Raw genomic sequence first — 24,770 nt, forward strand, 5'->3', positions numbered from 1 at the left:
AAGATAATGAACTATGGAACACATCCTCCATGATCCGACCAACAACAATGAATTGGTGCACTCATCCATAGTGTTTTAGATATGTCTGATTGGTTCCTTGCCAGATGCATGTACCTTGAACTCCGACCCACGCGTTCAAACACCAATAACTTTAACTCAAACACAAGGGTCCAAACTAATTATACGCAGCACTTCTTGCCCCTCTCTGCCACTCACAAGCCTCTCTGATTGAAGCTGGTGGCAACATTTGTATCATAGTAACAGGAAATGGCTGTTTTCACGTCTATGTTTCCCGTTCCCATTCTAAGTTCCCGTTCTGAATCCCCGTTTCATGTTTCAAACGTGAGTATCCGTAACAGGAAATGGCATTTTGTGGCAGTTGCCGTTTCACGTTCCCCATTCCGGTTTCCCGTTCCTGGTAACTATGATTTGTATCCATGTGACTAGAAGGCAAAGTGCGTGCCACTGTAGACTCCACTACACAAGCAGCCTTTTTGATGTCCTATCTGAGTCATTATCACTGCTTTCCTCATGATGCTTCCTTTCACCTTTGTCCTTTGTAGAACCTTTGTCTTTGACTTTGGATCTGTAATCTCTAGACAAATGACCACGCTTTCGACAGTTGTAACAACGGTTCTTGGTCTTCTTTCTGGAATTCGAAGCAGCAAGTGCTTCCTCACCTTTCTTAGAAATCTGAATTTTGCCTTGAGTTATCAACACGGCTTCCTCCTCAATGAGAAAAGAGCTGAGACCATCAAATTCCAGCTTTTTCTTCGTGATTTGTAGCTCGAGTGTCCCACACACCGTTTCATACACCTCAAGCAACTGTCACTTGACACATCTAACCCTATGTGTACGTGGACAAGCTACTTCATGACAAGGGTTCAATCAGTCGAGTCAGTCTAGCTTAGGAAGTGTTCTCGCACTTTTGTGAGTCTATTCGCAGACCGTGCATGCCCAGGTACTTAGAGTAGATGCATATCCTCTGGTTGCACACAGCATGATCATCAGCATTACCATCAGAATCCGTCAGGAGCATTTTCCAATGCACAGAACCCATTTTCCCTATTTTTGACATTTTTCACTTATTATTTTAAGTGACTTTTGTTGGGAAACTGGGTAGGGCAATTTGCATAAGGCAATATATAAGAAAACCAACGCTAGCAGGCAGAAGTGGAAGAAGTGCACAGGCAATCTTTGCAGCAGACATCTCTCCCTCTCTCTCAAGCAAGACTTATGAAGACCTGGCGTTTCCTAAAAGCAAGCCAGCGTTTTCAGCAGACAGTTCCATCGCCAAGCAACCCATCAACCAGCGTTTTCAGCACTGAACCTCTGGCGTTTTCAGCCCTTAGACAGTGTCTCTACAGCCACTGATCCAACGTTTTTCAGCCAGTGAAGACCAGCGATTCAGCCAAGAGAACTCAGCGTTTTTCAGCCCTTTAAACCTGGCGATCTCTGTCCTAACTGCAGCGTTTTTTCAGCCATAAAAACCAGCAATTAAAGCCTGCAGTTCAGCGTTTTTATACGCAGCAGTTCAGCGTTTTTAGGACAGCAGTTCAGCATTTTTCATAACAGCAAATTCAGCAGATAAGGAAAAGCCAGAAGATAAACATTCCCAGCCGTCGTCGACGCCATTCTCGTCATCGCCGTCGTCGTAAGGTGGTACCAAACGTACTGTAAGTGGCGTATATGTACGTATTGTACGTTGTTTCGTACAAGAAAATTTTTTATGTACGTAAAAAAACGTACTCTTGTTAAAAAAACCACAAAGTACTAAATCTTCTAGGACATTTCCAATAAAAAACAAGAGAGAAGCCAACTTAAAGAGACATTCAAAGACACGTTTTACAAGACAACCACCTTACTACTGCAAGAGACTTAGAATTTTACTTTAAAATCAGCACTGTACGGGCTTCCCACACCCCAAAAAACAAAAAACAAAAAAAAAACAAAAAAACAAAAAAAACGGCGTACGGATCGTTCCGTACAGAACGTCCGTACCGTACGGAACCAATCCGTACGTACGTTTTGATCCAGCCTTGCATCGTCGTCAAATTTAGATATACATTGCATCAGAGTCTCACGACTTGCATCAGTGGCTTGTACCAGATTTGCGCAATCAATAGCATAGACCTCTCTCGCCATCGAGAGAGGGGCCCTTGGAGGAGGGTTTGACAACTTACTGGTATCGTATTCTTCTCTCTCTATCTCTCAGTCTCAGCACCTTCATTCACACTGTTTATTCACTTTGTTTGTGATCACTTGCACTCTCCCATTAGAGAACGGAAGGCTCTCCCTTCCCTAAGTAAAAGGAACCTTGAGCACAATTCGGAGCACTCATCTTGAGCAAAGTTCAACATTCACTTCCGCTGCACCTTACATTGGTATCAGAGCTTTGGCAATGTTTTGTATCACTCAAGGAAAGAACCACAAGAATTTTTTTGCTTGTTGCGGTCGCACGGAACCCAAGACTTCTTGGGCGTTCAATTCCTAATCGTGTTTTTGAAGAGTCACAAGAAACTGTTGGGTTTCCAAGCCCTCATGGATTTCGATGTCAGCCCATGCAAACACTATCTATAGCATGCAAGGGAAAGTTTAGTTAGAAGTCGAGTGTTTTGCATGGCTATCTTAGCCTACTATATGTAAAGCTTCACATAAGTAATTTAATATAGCGTGTTTTTTTATGTGTATCGAGTCTCTCTCTCTCTCTCTCTCTCTCTCTCTCTCTCTCTCTCTCTCTCTCTCTCTCTCTCTCTCTCTCTCTCTCTCTCTCTCTCTCGCTTTTGTTGCACTCTCAAGCTTGCCATGGATCCTCATCGGGAGCACCCGCCATAGATGATGCAATCCTAAGAGCCTGGCATCGGTCTCGGCCCTCGACTCAACAGCGTGAGAACCGTCGCCTGCACAGAGAAAGAAGGCACTGTCGACCTGCAATTTTTTGCCCGTAATTAGCAGGAGTAGGATCGCCTTGGCATACTGATGAAACTTCGACACAGGATTATTTGTTAAAGCTCCCTCTACACCCTGCTGTGAAGCAAAACCTCCATCTAGGCGCTATCTACAGAGTTCGCATGAGTTCGCCATAATTTCCCTTTTCACACTTTATAAACAGCGGCCATTATTTTTGAGCCTTGCTCCTTAGAGCGTCTTCATACCCCGGTACTCGATTTGCTAAACATAAGGTCGAAGCTCAAAAGATTTAAGACAGTATTTGAGCAGCTCTCAAGTTGCAAAACTTCATCAAGTTTTTTGAAGCCTTCCTGCATACTACATATTACAAAACGCCGTCTACTGTGTTAGTATCCAATAGCAACATAGCAACGGTGGAGGCAATTCCAAAGCATTTCAAAATGCTATCACCAAAGGACTTGCACATGGTGGAAGAGTTGCTAGAAGAGGCATCAAGAGGTACTCACTTCAAGCAATTTGTGAAGGTCATGGGAATGTTGTGGGGACTCTTGCGGCTATGTGGGTATTATGCCTACATGTCTTGGTGTGTATGCAAATATTTATCTTCTCCAAGGATTACGACATATCGAAGGTCCCAACAACGAAGATGGATTTGCTTCGAGCACTCGGTACATCAACAAAAAGTACAAAAAATTGTTTTTCCCTTAGTGTCATAGATCTGTTATGTTTTGTCAACACAATTATGTTTTCCAGTCAAAGCCTCTTTTACCTTATTAGTTGTCAGTCATGCCATGATAAAAATTTGTACGGGTTAGACACTGCCACACAGATAAGTGGTAAGACCTCCCAATTTTTTGTCTGTTCTCAGCCTGTTTTTACTGCTTCTCATGAGGTTACTGGGTACACCTTAAACCCAAGGTTTCACAGTGAACCAAAAACTCCATTTTCGGTAGCTAACTTTTTTTGACCTACACTCTATCTCTTCAAGGGGGGTTTACTGACATAGCACCAGGTTATGGATACACCAGAAATCCTTGGTTGTGAGAGAACCTAAAACTCACGGTTGACGAGTATACCAAAAACTCGAGGTATCATGAGAGTGATCTGTCCAGTTCAGGCTTGAGGGGGGGATTGTTGGGTTTCCAAGCCCTCATGGATTTCGATGTCAGCCCATGGAAACATTATCTATCATAGTTATAGGGGACGGAGGGGACGGACCTTAGGGACGGGGGACGCCCATTTCCGGGACGGGGACGGGGACGGGTGGGGACGGCAGGGGACGGACAGAAAAATGGCTGCCAAGTGGGAACGCAGGCAAAACGTCCCGAGGACGGTAGGGGACGGCAGGGAACGGAGGGGACGACAGGGGACGGGAGGGGATGGGAGGGGACTTTTTTTAAATTTGAAAACCTAATCATTTCTAGAGGCTAGTTTCTCTCTAATAGACATATGTTTGAACTTTGAAGCACCCCAATGGCTATAAATGCCACCCTTTGGGTCCTCATTTCTCGATGTTTTATTAGCACATTTGCGTCTATATGACTCATGTTCTTTGGTCTATTTAGTGTAAATTTGTGGTCAAAGTGATGCTCTATGTGTGTGGCATGTGTATAGGTCAAAAAATGCCAAAAAAACTCTAAATTTTTTTTTGCCGTCCCGACCCCCGTCCCCGTTTCCTGACTTTTGCCGTCCCGTCCCCATCCCCGTCCCCGTTCCCGACCCCGACCCCGACCCGCCGTCCCATGTCACTATGCTATCTATAGCATGCAAGGGAAAGTTTAGTTAGAAGTCGAGTGTTTTGCATGGCTATCTTAGCCTACTATATGTAAAGCTTCACATAAGTAAGTTAATATAGCGTGTTTTTTGCTGTGTATCAAGTCTCTCTCTCTCTCTCTCTCTCTCTCTCTCTCTCTCTCTCTCTCTCTCTCTCTCTCTCTCTCTCTCTCTCTCTCTCTCTCTCTCTCTCTCTTTTTTCTACTGCACTCTCAAGCTTGCCATGGATCCTCATCGGGAGCACCCGCCATAGCTGATGCAATCCTAACAGAAACCCAAGAAAGAAGAGCTTATCCAGCCTCCCCTTGTGCCTCTTTTCACTCATTGAGAGCGGACCGTGCACTTAGCGGCCGGCCAATCGACGTGAGGTGGGAAAAAGCAACCTTGGTGTGAGCGCAAGGCCGCCAAGGGGTGCGCCCGCGGAAAAGAGCAGAACTCGGGTGAAGAGAAGATCCTTCTCTAACACAGATTGCAAGCGAAAGAAGAACCTCAAGAACCTCAAGACCCTCGAGAATCTCAAGAACTCAAGAACCTCAAGAACCAAGACCTACAAGAACCCAAGTTCCTCGTGAACTTAAGAACCCAAGACTTCAAGTGTATGGTCATCACCCGAAGCGGAATGGATACTTCGCATGGAGGTGGTGAGCATGGGAGTGGTGAAGAAGAGTTTTCTCCACCAGGAGGTTTTTCCAACCCTCCCCCTTCTCCATCTATGCCAGAGTTTGCACCGAGTCCTATGGAGGCTTTGGTCAAATCAATGATGAACATGATGGCACGACAAGAAGCGACTCACGTTGCCTTGGAACATGAGCGTAATGAACAAAAAGAAAGAAAAGCAGAAAGAAAGGTGGCTATTGAGCAAGCGCGCTTGGAAGCCGAAGACAGACGCGAGGTGCAGAGAGACCTACACATGCAAGAGTTGGTCCGACAGACTCTCACCTCAAAATCCGAGCTGGCCAAAGATGTTGGTAGTTCATCAAGTGGCGCAAGCCGCGATTCGGACTCCAACAACCCAGTCACCGAGAAGTTGACTTTCAGTAAGTACGATGGTAAGATGGATGCTACAGTTATTCATTCTTGGTTGCATCAATTTAATGCTTATTTTGCGACAACTAAGAAGACCGGCAATAGCAAGGTTTTGACAACGGCCATGTACCTTGCCAGTGATGCCATTAATTGGTACCACGCATGGCAAGAGGCACAGTTGGCCGCGCACCTAGAGGAAGCCGACGAAGACGCGTCCCTTTCCTTCAGTTGGGCCGACTTCCAAGACAAGCTCAAGGCACGGTTTATGCCACCCCAGTACCTTCGCACGATTGAAGGACGATTGGCGCGCTCTCAACAAAATGGTATTCCAGTTATGTCTTTCTCTAATCGTGTCTTACAACTCGGCACTCAATTACGCAAATCGGATGCGGAGCGCAAAGAGGCATTTCTTTATGGATTGGACGAGTATATCAAGTTTGAATTGGAGGTACTTGATCCAATCGATCTCAACAAGGCGGTAGCGATTGCTCTCGCACAGGAGATGAAGCACGATAAGAGAAAGCCTAAGGAGAACAAGACTTCTCAAGGAACCTCTCAGACTTCTCAAAACCCGCAGAATGGTAAGAACCGTAAGAATGGTAACTCTTCTAGTCCATCTTCCTCTAATCCCTTGGAAAAGAACTCTCAAACTGAATCTAAGGGTAAAGCTAAAGCACCTGCAAAACCTAAGCTAACCCCGGATGAAAAAGCCGCACAAGGAATTATAGGAGGATACATAACGGTTGAAGAACAAGTGATTTATGCCAAGGAAGGTAGATGTTATCAATGTCACATCAAGGGTCACATCAAGAAGGCTTGTCCTAGGACAGCCCCACCTAAAGAACCTAAGGCACCCACAGCAACCACAAACACTTTAACGAACCAAGCTGAATCTTCTCATGTCTCTAACACATACATTGATGAGTCTCTCATAAAGTGTTATAGTCATGTAAAGGGTCAGCGTTTTATCATATTGTTTGATCCACGCAGTATGCATGATGTGATTAGTGCCTCTCTTGTTGAGAGAGCCCACCTAGAGGTTAGTCAGAAATCTCCTCTCGAGGTCTCTGGCTTCGCTCCCGGTATGGACTCTCTCATCACAAAAGAGTGCCTTGATGTGTTGTTTATAGTTCAACAAGCTGCTTTCAGTAGGAAATTTCTCGTGTCTCCTCTTTCAAGATGTGCTATGCTTTTGGGCATTAGATGGTTTCGTGAGCATAACCCTCTCATTGATTGGGAGGCCAATACTCTCACATTAAATGCGAAGACTGACTCCCCCATCATCATTCGTGTTGAGAAGGGTCTGCATTCTTTGCCTCTCATTTCTCATGTGCATTCTTTGCCTCTCATTTGAGGAGGCACAGTTTGTCAGTAGGGCTCCCTACCGTTTGAACAAGACAAAGGAGGAAGAATTAGAGAGGCCACTCGCGGAGTTGGTGGCCAAAGGATTCATACGTCCTAGTGTAAATCCTTTTGCTGCTCCTATTTTGTTTGTCCGAAAGAAAAATGGTTCGTTTCGTTTGTGTATTGATTACAGGGCATTGAACAAGATGACCGTCAAGAACAAGTTTCCGATGCTTCGCAATGAGTATATCCTTGATAGGCTCAATGGGGCAAAGGTTTTCAGTAAGGTCGATCTCAAAAGTGGATACCATCAGGTACAGGTATTCAAAGGCGACATCTTCAAGACTGCTTTTCGCACATAGCGAGGGCAATGGAAGTATGTTGTTATGCCTTTTGGATTGACAGGTGCCGTAGGTACATTTAATCGTCTCATGGTAGGCCTTTGGCGATATGGTTGGTGTATGTGTGTTCATCTTTTTGAATGATATTCTCATTTTTTCTGCATCGTGGGAACAACATGAAAAGGATGTCGAAAGAGTACTGACTTGTTTGGATGAGTGTCAGTTGTACATTCTGAGTTTTTTCTCACTGAAGTTACTTATCTGGGTTATATTATTTCTGCAGAAGGCGTTAAGCTAGACCCGGCGAAGGTGAAACAGGTACGTAATTGGGATTTGCCCAAAACTGCATATGATGTGCGTTCTTTTCTTGGTTTGTGCCAAGCATATAGTTCGCACATAGAGAATTTTGCACGCATTGCCGCACCTATGACTGATGCTTTGAAAGGGATAAAGACTCGCCGTCAGCGCGTAGACTTGCCCGAAGCAGCCATTGAGGCTTTCGCAACTCTCAAGGTTGCGGTGACAGAAGCACCGTATCTTATCCTTGCCTCTTGGGATGACCATTTGAGGTATGGACGGATGCGAGCAATGTCGCCATAGATGTTGTGCTTCAGCAGCATGGTCGTATTGTAGTTTTCCTTAGTCGGAAGCTCAATAGTGCAGAAAAGAACTATTCAGTATATGATAAAGAACTTTTGTCTGTTATTCACTCTCTTAAACATTGGAAGCATTTTCTGTATAGTAGAGAGTTTACAGTTCGCACAGATCATCAAGTGTCTCCAGTCTATGCCTAGTGCACATTGGAGCGATCGCCAAGCACGGTGGTCACAATTTTTTGAGCAATTTGGAGGTTTGATTATGTGCCTAGAAAAGCTAACCCTGTTGCAGATGCGTTGAGTCGCAAAGCACAGATTTTGGCTCTTAAGTCAAGATCCACAGTTTCTACTAAGGTGTATCTTTCGACAGCATGAAGAACCAGTATGTGGATTCCGAGTTTGGTAAGCAATGGTTGCAGGCTCTTGCTTCCCAAGGGCCAAGCAACTATCTCATTCATGATGGTTTGTTGTATTTTCGTCAATGTTTGTGTGTTGCCTCCCTCTCTCAGGCCAACCATATTGCATGATGCACATGATTCTCTCACGGGTCGACACAGGGGAATGAACACCACTTTGGAAAAAATAGAAAGATTCTTTTATTGGCCTAAAATGCGAAGGGATGTGTTTCGTTATGTCACACGGTGTACTATATGTCAAAAGGTAAAAGCTCCTCGGGGTAAGCAGCAAGGCCTCTTGCTTCCGCTGCCTATTCCCGATGGACCTTTTCAAGATATTTCCATGGATTTTGTGACGAACCTTCCACCTAGTTTGCATTCAAGGAAAACTCAATGTTTGACAATTGTTGATCGTTTCAGCAAGTTTTGCATGTTGATTCCTTGTAAGGCCACAGTCACTGCACAAGATGTGGCACGGTTGTTCATAAAGCATTGGTACCCCCTCTGTGGTTTGCCAAAATCGATTGTTTCACATAGGGATGTTAAGTTCACGTCCAATTTTTGGCAAGCACTCTTTGAAAATTTTGGCACTAAGTTGAATTTTTTATCAGTTTTTCATCGACAGTCAGACGGTCCGACAGAGATTTACAATCAATTTGCTTTTGATGTTTTAAAGTCATATGTGCATGATCAGCAGTCTCATTGGAGTTCTATCTCCCATTGGTCCAGGCTATTTTGAATGACTCTTTTTCCTCTGCCATTGGTCGAACTCCGTACGAGGTAGCTTTTGGCCGTTCGTTCAAGTCACTTTTGACTCGCTCGGTCAGTCAAATGCCTGATGCCAATGCTGAAAGTCAGTCATTGGATTAGATTTCTGAGAGTGTCAAGCTTCGGCTAAGCAAAGCTCAGGAATCTTATTCACGGCAGCCTAATAAGCATCGTCAGGATGTTTCGATCAAGGAAGGGGATTGGGTGTATTTAAGAATCATGAAGCAACATCTTAAGCAAGTTGAAAAGAAGTGTCCCAAGTTCTCTTTTCGAATGTATGGTCCATTTCCTGTCATTAAAAAGATAAATGAGGTTTCAATGAAATTGCAATTGCCTAACTCATGGTCAATGCACAACGTTTTCCATGTTTCTTGGTTGAAAGTGTTTCAAGGAACACCTCCAATGGACATTTCGGAAGAAGAAGAACCAGAGATCATCGATGAAGCTGAACTCATGGAGCCGGAACAAGTGTTGTTGCATCGGTTTCGACATAGTTCAAAGAAGCAAGTAAGACAATACTTTTTGAAGTTCAAGGATCGAAGAACCCACGAAGCAGTGTGGGTCGACGAAGAGTTTTTCAAAGATTACCTAGAGTTGTTGGCAGACTACAAGGAAGCCATGCAGCTCGGTACCAATACCTCACTTTAAAAAGGAGGGGATGTCACGTGACACATCTAACCCTATGTATACATGGACAAGCTACTTCATGACAAGGGTTCAGTCAGCCTAGCTTAGGAAGTGTTCTGGCACTTTTGTGAGTCTGTTCGCAGTCCGTGCATGCCCAGGCACTTAGATATCCTCCGGTTGCACACAGCATAATCATCAGCATTACCATCAGAATCCATCAGGAGCATTTTCCAATGCACAGAACCTATTTTCCCTATTTTTGACATTTTTCACTTATTATTTTAAGTGACTATTGTTGGGAAACTGGGTAGGGCAATTTGCATAAGGCGATATATAGGGAAACCAGCGCTAGCATTATCTCGCAAAAGTGGAAGAAGTGCACAGGCAAAGTCTTTGCAGTAGGAATCTCTCCCTCTCTCTCAAGCAAGACTTCTAAAGACCTGGCGTTTCCTACAAGCAAGCCAGCGTTTTCAGCATACAATTCCATCGCCAAGCAACCCATCAACCAGCGTTTTCAGCACTCAACCTCTGGCGTTTTCAGCCCTTAAGACAACGTCTCTGCAGCCACTGATCCAGCGTTTTTCAGCCAGTGAAGACCAGCGATTCAGCCAAGAGAACCAGCGTTTTTCAGCCCTTTAAACCTGGCGATCTCTGTCCTAACTGCAGCGTTTTTTCAGCCATAAAAACCAGCAATTAAAGCCAGCAGTTCAAGCGTTTTTGTAAGCAGCAGTTCAGCGTTTTTCATAAGAACAAATTCAGCAAATAAGGAAAATGTCACGTGACACATCCCAACCCTATGTGTCCGTGGACAAGCTACACCACAGCAGGGTTCAGTCAGTTCAGTCAGTTTAGATTAGCAGTGATCTGGCACTTCTGTGAGTCTATTCGTAGGCCGTGCATGCCCAGTCACTTAGCATAGATGCATATCCTCCGGTTGCACATAGCATGATCATCAGTATTCCCTTCAGAATCCAACAGATTCAGTTAGGGGAATTTTCCAGTGCATTTAGCCTATTTTCCTATTTTTGGTTATTTTCACTTATTATTTTTAAGTGACTTTCCAACAAAAGTAGGTAGGGCAATTTTGATAAGTTAATATATAAGCAAACCCAAGTTAGCACTTTCTGGCAGAAGAGGCAGCAGGAGCTTCCCGCTCAACAGGCAACTTCTCAGCAGTACCCCCCTCAGCAATAGACCATTGCCATACTTCCCCATCCCTTGGCGTTTTCCCTTCACAGTAGCCATCGCCATAAACCTCCCGTGCTTGGCGACTTCAGCCTCAACTCACAGCCAGCCCTGGTGTTTTTGCTAACGCTAGATCCTCAGCTTTTTCAGCGTTTTTTTCAGCAGTCACTAACGCTGGGAAAGACAGCAAAACCTCAACATTTTGGTAGCGTTTTTCCAGCCTGATCATCAGCCCATTGCAGTGTTTTCAGCAGGTGCAAATCTGTCATAAAACGCAGCCTAGCAGGAACAAGATTCAGCGTTTTTTTACCATCAGCAGGACCCCGACAACTCAGTCATTTTCAGCCATTAAAACCAGCAAGAAACAATCATTTTCAGCCATGAAGACAACCTCGAATTCAGCCCTAAAAGATCACAGATTTCAGCCTTAGCCGTCGTCGTCATCGGCATAGTCCCATTGCATCAGTCCATTGCATACGCATTGTACACCTTTGTGCAATCAAGTAGACCACTCTCGCCGACGAGAGTGGGGCCTTCAGAGGAGGGTTTTACAACCTCTCGGTGTCGTATCTCTTCTCTCTCCTTCTCTCAGTCTCATTCACTTGCACGCACAATATCCACTCACTTTGTTCGTGATCATAGCACTCTCCATAAGACGGAAAGCTCTCTCTTTCCCTAAGAACTAAAAGGAACCTTGAGCAATAAAGATCACTAATCTTGAGAAAATACAACATTCATTCCGCTGCACCTTACATTGGTATCAGAGCTTTGGAAGTGTTCTGCATTACTCAAGGAAAGAACCACAAGAATTTTTTTGCTTGTTGCGATCGCACGAACCCAAGTTTACTTGGGCGTGGCGATTCTAATCGTGTTTTGTTGAAGAGTGACAAGAATCCCAAGAAAGAAGGGCTTGTCGAGCCTAACCTTGTCTCTCTTTTCACTCATTGAGAGCAGACCGTGCACTTAGCGGCCGGCCAATCGACGTGAGGTGGGAAAAAGAAACCTTGGTGTGAGCGCAAGGCTGCCAAGGGGTGCGCCCGCAGCAAAGGGTAGAACTCGGGTGAAGAGAAGATCCTTCTCCAACGCGATTTGCAAGAGAAAGAAAACCTCAAGAACCCCAAGAACCCAAGACCCTCAAGACTCAAGAACCTCAAGAACCCCAAGATACTCAAGAACCTCAAGAACCTCAACACCTTCAAGAACCAAGTTCCTCGTGAACTTAAGAACCAAAGATCCTAGTGCATGGTCGTCACCCGAAGCAGCATGGATACTCCGCATTCAGGTGATGAGCATGAGAGAGGCGACGAAGGATTCTCCCCACCATGAGATTTTTCCAACCCTCCCCCTTCACCATCTACGCCACGAGTTGTCCTCACTCCTATGGAGATGATGGTCAAGTCGATGTTGGACATGATGGCACAACAACAAGAAACGAATCGAGTTGCATTGGCACAACTCGCAAGCAAAGCAAAAGAACAAGCAACAAAGGACCGTGCACAAGAAGCCAAGGGCCGCGAGCGCGATGAAAGAAAAGCCACACTTGCCGCAAAACAAGAAGAAAATCGCCTTGCTCAGGAACGTGGGCGCATTGCTCTTGTCGCAAAACAAGAACATCGACTTGCTTTCGAACGCGAGCGCGATGAACGAGAGGCTCAAAGGGAGATTCGTCATCAAGAATTTATTTCCCACATCCTAGCCTCGAAGACCGAAACACCCAAAGATCGTGGGAGTTCGTCAAGTGGCACAAGCCACGACACAGATTCCAACCATCCAGTCACAAAAAAGTTGCCTTTCAGTAAGTATGACGGTAAGATGGATGCTACGGTTATTCATTCTTGGTTGCATCAATTTAATGTTTATTTTGCGACAACTAAGAAGACAGGAAATAGCAAAGTTTTGACGGCAGTTATGTACCTTGCCTGTGATGCCATCAATTGGTACCACGCACGGCAAGAGGCACATCTAACCGCGCACCTAGAGGCAACCGACGATTTCACGCCCCTCTCCTTTAGTTGGGCTGATTTCCAAGACAAGCTCAAGACGCGGTTTATGCCACCTCAGTACCTTGCACGATTGAAGGACGATTGGCGCGCTCTCAAGCAAAATGGTATGCCGGTTATGTCTTTTTCTAATCGTGTTTTGCAGCTAGGTACCCAATTACGCATGTCGGATGATGAGCGCAAAGAGGCTTTTCTCTTTGGATTGGACGAGTATATCAAGTACGATGTTGAGATATTCGATCCAATCGATCTCAACAAGGCGGTAGCGATTGCTCTCGCACAGGAGATAAGCACAACAAGGGAAAGCCTAAGTAAAACAAGACTTCCACAAGTACCTCGCAGACTTCTCAGAACCCGTAGAACGGTAAGAAAGGTAAGAATGGTAAGAATGATAACTCTTCTAACCAATCTTCCAACAGTCTCTCATCAAAGAATTCTTCCAATGAATCTAAGCGTAAGGCTAACACAACTGCTAAACCTAAGCTTACTCCAGATGAAAAGGTAGCACAAGGAATTGTAGGAGGATACATCACTTCGGAAGAACAAAGCACTTATTTTAAGGAAGGTCATTGTTTTCATTGTCACATTAAGGGTCACATACAAAGAACATGTCTTAAGTTTGAATCGAATGAATCTAAAGAACCCACAGCACCCACTACATCTGTCAATGCAATGAATGATAACACGATTGTGCCCAAAGTTTCTCAGGACCCTTGCATTGATGATTCTCTCATTAAATGTTATGGTCGTACGTCGGGGCACCGTTTTGTCATATTGTTTGACCCAGGTAGTATGCATGATGTGATCAGTTCCTCTCTTGTTGAGCGAGCCCGCATCGAAGTTAGTCCGAGATCTCCTATCGAGGTCTCTAACTTTCGTCCCGGTATGGACGCTCTCATCACAGAGGAATACCTTGATGTGTTGTTTGCAATTCAACAGATTGCCTTCACTACAAGATTTGTTGTTTCTCCTCTCTCAAGATGTGATATGATTTTAGGCATTAAGTGGTTTCGTGAAACTGATGCTTTCATAAATTTTTCGGCTAACACTATAACTCTCAATGCCGACAGTGATTCTCCTACTGTCTTTCATGGAGTGGACACTGTTCCTTCTCCATCTCTCATTGCTAATATGCAGGACAAGGTTGAAAGGATTCGGGATCAGGAGCCTCCCTCAGTCTCTTTTTCTCCACAGCATGACACACAGGATTTGCATGATTATGGGAAGCATGATGATGATTTGATTGACCATGAATTGCACGATGATTTGGATGATAAAGACAAGCATGATGAATTGCATGAACCAGATGTGATTGTTCACAATGATGATGTGTTAGTTGATGCTTTTTCTAGCGAAGCTAACCTCGTTGTAGATTCGATCAATCACGAAGATCCGATCTTGGCTCTCGAGCATTGGTCCAAGGAACCCCCACAGGAAGTATTGTGTGTTTGCATAATTGATACGCACGAATTGTTCGAGTGTTTCATTCATGAAGGTTTCCTGTATTTTAGTCAGCATCGTTATGTTATCCCATTTCCTAGGCATGACATATTATATGTTGAGCACGTTTCTCTCATGGATGAGCACAAATGTATGCGAATTGTTCATGAAAAGCTGAAAAGTTTGTATGTAAGGAAGTCGCATTCCATGTCTCTTCCTTGGCATGACAAAGTTTTCGAACGAGCACATGATAGTATGAGCACCAAGCATGGGCATTTCCATTGTGCTTTGCCACAGTTGATTGATTTTGATCAAATAGAAAAGATTCGACCTCATTGTTTCCATGTGTTTGATGAACGGGTTGTCACTCCGTCTATTTGTTCATCTACATTGCATGCACAGTCTTTAGAGAAGACAAGTTTTTTTTCCTTCACCTTACATGGAATGGGTATGTTCATGGTTTTGTGTTGGAGATGGTTTCACGAATTTTCAACCATGGAGATTCTTGAAGACGAAAGAAGCAGGACTCTCGACGAAGTTGAAGCATCAAAGGAGCCACAGAAGACTTTGAGTCGCTTTCGACGCGGCCCAAAGAAGCAAGCGTTGCATACCTTTATGAAGTTCAAGTACCGCACGACCCACACATTAGAGTGGGCCAGCAAAGAGTCCCTTCCAAGATTCCAGATGTTGTTGGCGATCTCTCTCGACGCCATACAGTTCGGTACCAGTACCTCACTTTGAAAGGAGGGGGATGTCACGTGACACATCCCAACCCTACGTGTCCGTGGACAAGCTACACCACAGCAAGGTTCAGTCAGTTCAGTCAGTTTAGATTAGCAGTGATCTGGCACTTTTGTGAGTCTATTCGTAGGCCGTGCATGCCCAGTCACTTAGCATAGATGCATATACTCCAGTTGCACACAGCATGATCATCAGTATTCCCTTCAGAATTCAACAGATTCAGTTAGGGAAATTTTCCAGTGCATTTAGCCTATTTTCCTATTTTTGGTTATTTTCACTTATTATTTTCAAGTGACTTTCCAACAAAAGTAGGTAGGGCAATTTTGATAAGTTAATATATAAGCAAACCCAAGTTAGCACTTTCTGGCAGAAGAGGCAGCAGGAGCTTCCCGCTCAACAGGCAACTTCTTAGCAGTACCCCCCTCAGCAGTAGACCATCGCCATACTTCCCCATCCCTTAGCGTTTTCCCTTCGCAGTAGCCATCGCCATAAACCTCCCATGCTTGGCGACTTCAGCCTCAACTCACAGCCAGCCCTGGTGTTTTTGCTAACGCTAGATCCTCAGCTTTTTCAGCGTTTTTTTCAGCAGTCACTAACGTTGGGAAAGACAGCAAAACCTCAGCATTTTGGTAGAGTTTTTCCAGCCTGATCATCAGCCCATTGCAGCGTTTTCAGCAGGTGCAAATCTGTCATAAAACGCAGCCTAGCAGGAACAAGAATTCAGCGTTTTTTTACCATCAGCAGGACCCCGACAACTCGCCATCGAGAGAGGGGCCCTTGAAGGAGGGTTTGACAACTTACTGGTGTCGTATTCTTCTCTCTCTATCTCTCAGCCTCAACACCTTCATTCACAGTGTTTATCCACTTTGTTTGTGATCACTTGCACTCTCTCATTAAAGAACGAAAGGCTCTCCCTTCCCAAAGTAAAAGGAACCTTGAGCACAGTTCGGAGCACTCATCTTGAGCAAAGTTCAACATTCACTTCTGCTGCACCTTACAGCAGCTTTGTGAGTACCAAAATGAGTACTCGTCAATGCACTTCTCATAGCCGATAGTTGATCATGAATAACTTTAGCCTTCATAAGAAATGCTTGCATGGAACTTCCGCGTGGAACTAGATGGCAAATAACTGTCCAAGAAGGGTGATTGTTCGCATTGTAGAATCCCGATCAAACATTCCATGAACCACATATAGTTGGGAGTCTTCGAAGTCTGAATGGCTGGAGAAATGCCCTTTGTAAGAGATTCCGCAATGGCCGACATTGCCTTCGCATTAGCAGCATCCCAATCGACACACGATTCGAGATAATCGTCATCTTGAAGGCGGGTGTACCTGTTGTTGGGATCCCTCGTGGGACGGGGCTCCCAGCCGCGTCGACAATATCCCATAAGCCTTTCCGTAAGAACCAGAGTCACATGATCAAATCCCATAAGCCTCTCCGTAAGAACCAGAGTCACATGATCAAATTCCAATGAGCATAGTTATTTCCGCTCGATTTGTCGTTGGCACTCAAGCAAGGGGACCCCATGTTGAAGTTGCAATATTTGGTAGTAGTAAATGCCTTCTCGCACTCCAAAAGCCACAAAATCTCCAAGCAATTGTCCAAACTCGTCCTCAAGCCGTGCCAAAAGAGGGCTCTCTATAGCCTTCAATCTCCTCGCCTCCTCCAATCTGCTCCACACTATCTCTTGAGCTCTATTGTTCGCCTCTTCGTCTCCCAAGACGCTCCTCAAGGCTCGGCAAGGCCTGGGCTTCACTCTCCTCGCTCCAAATCGCTGCTCAAAGCTCACGAATCCTCTTTCACGTCTCCCAAAGCCAATCGAGCAAAGAGAGATCCTTGATGCCCTCCTTTGAATTTCACCCTAAAGCAATTTTTTTGGGCTGCCCTGAGGGTTGCGTCGCTAAGAGGGGGAAAATAGGGGCTGATGTCGGCAATGAAGAGAAGACAAGGAAACGCAGCAGTATTTTAAAACGTTTCCTGCGCAAAAAGGGAGGGTGAGAGAATTCGCCACTAGCACTGCTGCCGTCGCCAACTACTGGCACGTGCGTTTTAAAACGCAATCGCAAAGGGGATGCCAAGGCATTGCGCAGGGGTTCTACCGACCTCTGTCCACGGGGTTGCCGACTAGTGTTTTAAAACGCTAGCGGCGGGAATCCTAGCAACAACGGCAACAAGACCATGTGGAGCCGGCACCCTACTCCCTCCCACACTGTTGGTCGTCGGTACCTAGCGTTTTGAAACGCTCGACGCAAGGGACAAACCCTGCCGGCAAGGGAGTTGGAGAGCTGCGAGAAAAATGCTAAGGGCACCGAACTACTACAGCGTTTGAAAACGCCGGTTGCAAAGGTAGGAGTAGCACCGCCAGCAAGGGGGGTCTTCACAGGGGTCTTCATAGGGCTCTTCTTCTCAACGGTGCTCCTCCTCCACCAAGGCTCTTCAAGCACAAAGCTCCACCAAGGGCTGTGATACCATGTCAAAGTCGATGATGCGGAAGCATAGAGGCCAAGGAGAGTAAGCACGAGAGAGAGAGAGAGAGAGAGAGAGAGAGAGAGAGAGAGAGAGCAGGAGACCAATCAACCTTGGCAATGAATATGTAATGTGCAGTGGAAGTGAATAATGATACCGAACACTACCAAAGAGCTCTGATACCAATGTAATGTGCAGCGGAAGTGAATGATGTAAGCTCAAGAGAGTGCTCAAGGTTCCTCTAGAGTAAAAGGAACCTTGAGCACTCATCCTAAGCTTACACCATCATTCACTTCCGCTGCACATAATAACCGAATGTGTAATACAATGGAGGCAAGGGGTTGCATATATACCAACCTCAATAAATTGCCCTACCCAAACTTTGACAAATAGGTAAAATACAATACCTAAAAGCCAAAATAAATAATGGGATCACAATGGGCAGGTCACTTGAGATGCCAAAAATCTAACAGCTCAAAGCTGGTATAAGATGTGGATAGAGATAGCATAACGCAGTAGAGAGAGAGAGAGAGAGAGAGAGAGAGAGAGAGAGAGAGAGAGGATTCAGCTCATACACAGCATAATAGAGATAGAGAGAATGATGTAGAATGAGATGGAGAGACATAATGAGAGAGAGGGGCGGAGTTCCCCTCTCAAACAGCACTAGCCACTGAATAAGGGAACCCCTAGTGGTATTTTTTTATTCCATTCAAAACTTAGCATAGGTACAATGTGGTTCTCATGGATAGATAAAGCCCCCAAAGCTGAGAATTCTAACCGACAAACAACTAGCTTGTGACCTTTACATAGGTGTGGCTAAATAAATGAGGTACCTTTGCCACTGAGCCTATAAAATCAAACCATAGTCTTCAAATGTATTCATTTATCTCAAGTTTAAATATCACTCTCAAGTCTTGGTAATATCTTTCTAGATCATGAATTTGCGAGCATATGGTGGAATGTTAGGGTGTTACTATATATTTTTCTGATTGTATCACTTGAAAGATTATACAATTTCGAGTCGGATTTGGTGTCCATGGCTTCCCTATAACTGGCACCCCTTCCGTTGTTTCTTTTTCAATTTCAAAGATGTGGCGTGCACATCTTCACAACTATGCAAACAAGAAGCGTCTAAGTTTCTTTGTTTTTGAGTGAACTAACACACCTACGTTGTGTAAATACGACCACTCGTGGCTTTTTGCTAGACTGCCAAAAAAGTAAAAACACTTCGAAAATCCAAGGATAATAAAATTTGGTTTCTCAAGATCATTGCACATAGCTCAACTTTCTTCTTGTGTTTAGCCCCATTAACAAAACTCAATCGTGAGCCTTGGCATGAAAAATAATTCTTGCTGGATAATGACTAATTAGAACCTTTCATACATGATGTTGGCTATCTTATATCAACCAGCTCCGTTTTGTCACTTGCATACTATGTGCAAACTTGCAAACTCTCCGATACAATTCTTGGGATAGTGCAGGCTTGATTTCCAATGTTGCCAACATGAAGTGCCAAACTCAATGTAGGTCAAATATTATGGCTGAAATCAACTACTGATCCTGCTATGCTGTTGAGCTCATGAGATCAATGCTATGAACAGTTCATATTAGTGATGAAGATAGAGAGAGATGGGGTCTCTTACTCTGCTCTTGGAAGGCGTAAGAGTCTTGCAGGCGGGATCCTAGGCGATCGATAGCTTGACCTGTCTCGCGAATCCAGAAGCCGACGCGGTACAAGGCCTGGCGTAGCGCCCCCATTTCTTCCCGCAGCAGAGGTACAGCTTCCGCCGCAGAGAGAGAGAGAGAGAGAGAGAGAGAGACCTACCAGGTTCGATACCCAGCAGTGACCGCCACCAAAAAAAGAGAAAAGTTCATCACCTTGATTGTGTAGGAGAGCCCTACCACTTGCATCATGATGCTGATTGGCTCTTCGCAGCAGCTCATAATTGGCCCTCTACAAAAGGTGGAGAAAGTTCTCTTGACATGTCTCTAGGGTAAAGGGGCCATTACAAAACCGGGTCCTCTGAAGGGACCTCTAGACCCCTCACTTTAAGTTATTTTGTGTCCACTCTGAAGTCACCAATGGCCCTTTGGTGAGCCGGCTAGCGCAACTTGGGATTGTATCCCCGTCGTCAGATCTTGTGTTTAAGCCCTGTTGGCGCTATTGGCATACATTACCCCCCTTATGCGGCTTGTTACCAGTGCCCGTTTTTGTTACACGCAATTCGATTTCCGCCATCGCGTGGCCTCATGAGAGCTTCGATTACGCCAAAAAATTTGTGGGAGGTAGCGACTGATCCGCTCTATCCATTGAGCGTCTTTGCAGTAAAAATGGTGCACTGTGCTGCGCGCAGCTTGTTGCCCCGCTTAGGTGGCTCTAAGTTGAGGGTTTTACCCTAGTGCGGAGTCACTAGATTAATCGCTACTCATGTCTTTCTCTCTTCAAGATAGATTGTCATCTAGGGTATCATTTGGCCCTAAATGGTTTGTCTCCATACTTGCACCAATATTCAATTTAGATTCTTCATCCTCAGATTTGATTTGGACTGATGATACGAACTCCAAAGCATGTGGGTTGCAGTCTTCTAAGATGCTATTGGTTTCAATGTAAGTTAAGCCTTCATCTTGTAGGTCATCGGGAGCTATAGGCATTGCTCCCATCATATTTAAATGTACAAGTTGTGGCACTCCATCCCCCTTAGGTGTTACCCAAGGAAACAACTGTGTTGTTGTAGCTTGCCCAAGCAAGCCATGGTGGAGAGAGAGAAAGAGAGAGAGATTGAATTTATCCACTTGCACAAGTAATATATGTGTGTGTGTTTGTGTGTTAATTTCTATACATTACTCAAAATTTCAACCAAAAGATTCAAAAAGAAATGCGATAGAGGCTAGTAAAAATGGATACAAATATTTTTCTATAAATATATGTATACATGATAGTAAATTCATTGAATCTACATATAAAAGAAGTTGGAGTTCTTACCTCCAACCATCATACAAACACAAAAATCATCAACATTTTTGTTTAAACATGGAATGTTGGTATAGGACGGATCCGAAAATTGTCATCCATGTCCCTCTTGTCACCGGATTCGTGCCTATGCAATACAAAACAACAATAAGTCATGTCCTACATCCATCTATGATCATGGCAAGAAAAAGGGAATTATTCAAAGGAAGCTCTTTTACCTGCTGATTTGTGACAAGCTTTGTTATTAGCTTATCTTTTTTTTAAAGACCCTTATGAAAAATAGTTTGTTCATAATCAAATTTAAAGTTAGATTAAGACATAAACTATAACAAAATGGTAGAAATTAGTTAATATTGAGGTACTTGTTACAATACAATCTTTGTGTTCCTTGTGACCTTGGTGATGCTATGAAGATGGATAGCTTCATGCATCATGAGCTTAACATAAAATTTGCAAAAACCATTAACTATCCCAAGCCTCAGTCGCAAGGCCTCAAACACCTTCGAAGGTGGAGAGAGCTAGCGGGGAATAAGGGTAGGGAAGAGGAAGAAGAATCATCCATAGGAGAAAGAAATAGTTCCTCGCTTATCATCACTCTTCTTGCTTAGCATAGCATAATAGCATAGTAATGAAGATGAGGAAGATGGCAAACTTAAGCATTGAAGCATGGCTCTTGGTTGGATTTCCATTCCATAGCCAAGAGTGTTGGTGTAGGCTCTCCACTTCTTGACAAGCTTGGAGAAGGAGATGGAGCTCTTGCATTTTGCACTCCACACAATGAGAGAATGTGTGTGTGTGTGTGTGTGTGTGTCCCTCTCATGCTTGGTCCACCTCTCTCTCTCTCTCTCTCTCTCTCTCTCTCTCTCTCTCTCTCTCTCTCGTATTATTTTATTATTTCATTTAAACATGTGTCCTCTTTTTCCTCTTTGAGAGAAAGAACATAATTATTTATTTTTATGTATCTAAAGTCTCATTGGACCCCTTTAAAATCTATCCAATAGCATTCAAACATATCATGAAGGCCACATGTGGAGGATCATTTGAACATGTGTCTTTTGTGCTTATTAAGTCATTTGGTTGAATGGAATACTTCAAGGACTTAATCAATCAAGCATGGAAACGTTCACGGATCTTGAGAGTTATCTTTGAATTGAATTCTTCATGAACTTTAGTTATTTAAGCATGTGAGAAACACCTCAAGCTTTTGAATAAGGTTCCCACTAACACTTAGCAAGCACCCAAGCACCTCATGCTTGGGTAGGATTCCCACCTCAAGGTCAGTCCTAGCTTGCCTAAGGTCAAAGGCCTTTGGAACACTAACTTTTGGAGGTCATTAATGAATCTAACCCTACGGTCTTTAAGCTCCATTAGGTAGCATTGTTCTTTAACATACCATCTCATTTGGGCCCCTTTTAACCTTGGCCCTGTGTTGAGGCAGATCTATAAACACATGTCTATATTCTAACCCTTGTTCTTGTTTATTCTCCCACATTAAATGATCAATGTAATATGAGAAAATCATTTGGGTTGGTTAGATATTAGATTTTATGACACTCGGAGTGATGCGGTGAACAAGAGCTGGCACCTATAGTATAAGGAAGTGCCATGTCCTGAGGACACCACAAAAGGAGTCAGCCCAAAGCTTTGCAGAAAGCTTCAAACTTTTCACGAGACAATGCCTCTGTGAAAAGATCTGCAAGGTTGTCATGTGTTGGCACATAAGCCAAGTTGATCTCCGTTATTGAGAGCCTCTCCTTGACACAGTGGTAAGTCACCTCAATGTGCTCTGTGTGAGCATAAAAAACTGGGTTCCCTGCAACTGCCAATGCGCTCTGACTATCAGTGTAGATAGTGTTGACAGTGTCCTATCCAACACCCAAATCAACCATAAGGCATCTGAGCCATACACACTCAACCATAGCTGTGAAGACTACCATGTACTCAGCCTCACAACTGGAAGTGGCCACATTGGTTGCTTCTTGCTCAACCATGATATACATGAACTTCCGAGCATGAAACGAAAACCACTTGTGGACACTTGCGTGTCAAAACAACCAACCCAATCTGAGTCAGAAAAGGCATGTAAATCTAACGGCAATGAACCAATATGTAAAGTGCCACTCAACTAACGAAAAATCCTCTTGAGAGCATGCCAATGCTTAGACCCTGGGCTATGTATGAATCTAAAGACCTGTGAGACTGCAAACTGAATATCTGGCCTCGTGTTGCATACATAAATGCGGTAGCCAACAACAGTTTGGTAAAGAGTGACATCGGCAAGATCACCAACATCACGAAGACTCAATTTCAAACATGTTTCCATGGGAGTGGCAATAGGTTTTCAATCCTCAAGTTTAAACTTACATAGCAATGTCTCTATGTAACTTGTTTGACACATGGCAATACCACCATCACACTGCTTAAACTGAATACCCAAGTAATGATGCAACAACCCCAAATCTTTCATCTTGAAAGTAGAATTCAAATCAACCTTAAATTCAGCAATATGTCTCTCATTTGGTCCATTGATGAGCAAATCATCCACGTAGAGAACGACAATGAGAAGTACATCACCCTCACGCTTTACATACAATGTGCTTTCTATTGGACTGTTACAAAAGCCTCGTTTGACCAAATGAGTGTCAGCCTTCTCATACCAAGCACGAGGAGATTGCTTCAACCCATAAAAATCTTTCTTACATTTGCACACTTTATCTTCCTGTCCTTTAATGACAAAACCGCGAGGGTGTGTTACATAAACTTCCTCAAATAAGTCACCATTCAAGAAAGCAGTAACAATGGATGACTGATGTAAATCCCAACCAAAATGAGCTACCAATGCACATAGAAAATGCAAAGTAGTCATACGACAAGTGGTAGCAAAAGTCTATCATAACCGTTTGCAACAAGTCGAGCCTTATAGCGATCAATCTCACCATCTGGCTTGCATTTCAACTTGTAAAGCCACTTCGTACCAATGGCCTTTTTGCCAGGAGGCAAATCACATGAAGTCCATGTGTCATTTTCTATAAGTGTATCATATTCTAATTGCATGGCAGCCATTCAATTTTTTGAATTTTGTGCTTCATCAAAAGACAAGGTTCTCAACATCATTTAAGCTAGAGACAGCCAAAGCATAACAATCTGATGCATCAAATGCATGGGGAAACCTGAACGAGTACAACTAAACAAAGGTGTCATGCAAACTATGCACCAACCATTTAGGCATACCTCTAGCTTGCTCATTCTCAACCCTTTCCTCATCAAGTACATCTGCATCAGTAATAGGCTGATCTATAACATTTTAAAAACCCCCATAGGTTGTACATTTGCCTCATTGGAATTTACATTTGAACTTCCACCATTGAAAAGAGGCAACAAAATGTCATAAATTTCCTATGAGCTTACATTATTGTCTCTAATACATGACAGCAAGGGCTAAACAAAATCTTCCACAAACACAACATCCCGTGAAACCAAGGTACGCTTTGTTTGTGAATGCTACAACCTATAACCTTTGCTTTCATTATATAAGCAACAAAAATGCATTTGACAGTCTTATCATCCAATTTTTTGCGTTGAGTTTGTGGCACCAAAGCATAAGCCAAACCACCAAAAACGCGCATGTGCTCAATAAAAGGCTTTCTATCATGCCATGCTTCATAAGGAGTCATAGATTGTGAAGCTTTTGTAGGACACCTATTAAGTACATAAGTGGCATACGTAATGGCCTCAAGACAAAACAAACGCGGCAAAGCTTGACTTTTGATCATACATCGTGCCATTTTCATAAGTAATCTGATTTTCCTCTCAGCAACACGATTTTGTTGAGCTGTAAAAGGCACTGTACATTGGTGTTTTATCCCACGAGTAGCCAAAAATGCATTAAACTCATGAGACATATACTCCCCCCCTCGATCAGAATGGGGGGTGTCCATAGTACATTTCGAGACATTTTCAGCCATAGCCAAACATTGTTTGAAGCGCATAAATACTTTGGACTTTTCTTTAAGCGAATATTTTTCCATGCATGCCTAGAGTAATCATCAATGAAAGTCATGAAGTAAAGGTAATTGCCCAAGGAGGGAGTTTGCATGGGCCCAAAAACATCACTATGCACAAACTGCAACCTGCATGTGGCCCTAACTGAACCATCCTTTGGAAACATTGAACGTTGCATCTTAC

At 43.9% G+C, this 24,770-nt stretch overlaps 1 protein-coding gene across 1 annotated transcript in view; it reads right to left on the reverse strand.

Moving 5' to 3' along the window:
* Positions 1-19,469, reverse strand: part of LOC147419494 (gamma carbonic anhydrase 1, mitochondrial-like) — an 86,009-nt gene extending 66,540 nt beyond the window's left edge. Inside the window, exon 1 of the mRNA XM_086505324.1 lies at positions 19,258-19,469. Within this exon, the coding sequence (XP_086361450.1) occupies positions 19,258-19,372 (115 nt within the window). The 5' untranslated portion in view covers positions 19,373-19,469. The remainder of the gene's footprint in view (positions 1-19,257) is intronic.
* Between the last annotated feature and the right edge of the window lie 5,301 nt (positions 19,470-24,770).

Source organism: Adiantum capillus-veneris, chromosome 29, assembly GCF_014529385.1.
Source record: "Adiantum capillus-veneris isolate H3 chromosome 29, ASM1452938v2, whole genome shotgun sequence".
Lineage (NCBI taxonomy): Eukaryota > Viridiplantae > Streptophyta > Polypodiopsida > Polypodiales > Pteridaceae > Adiantum > Adiantum capillus-veneris.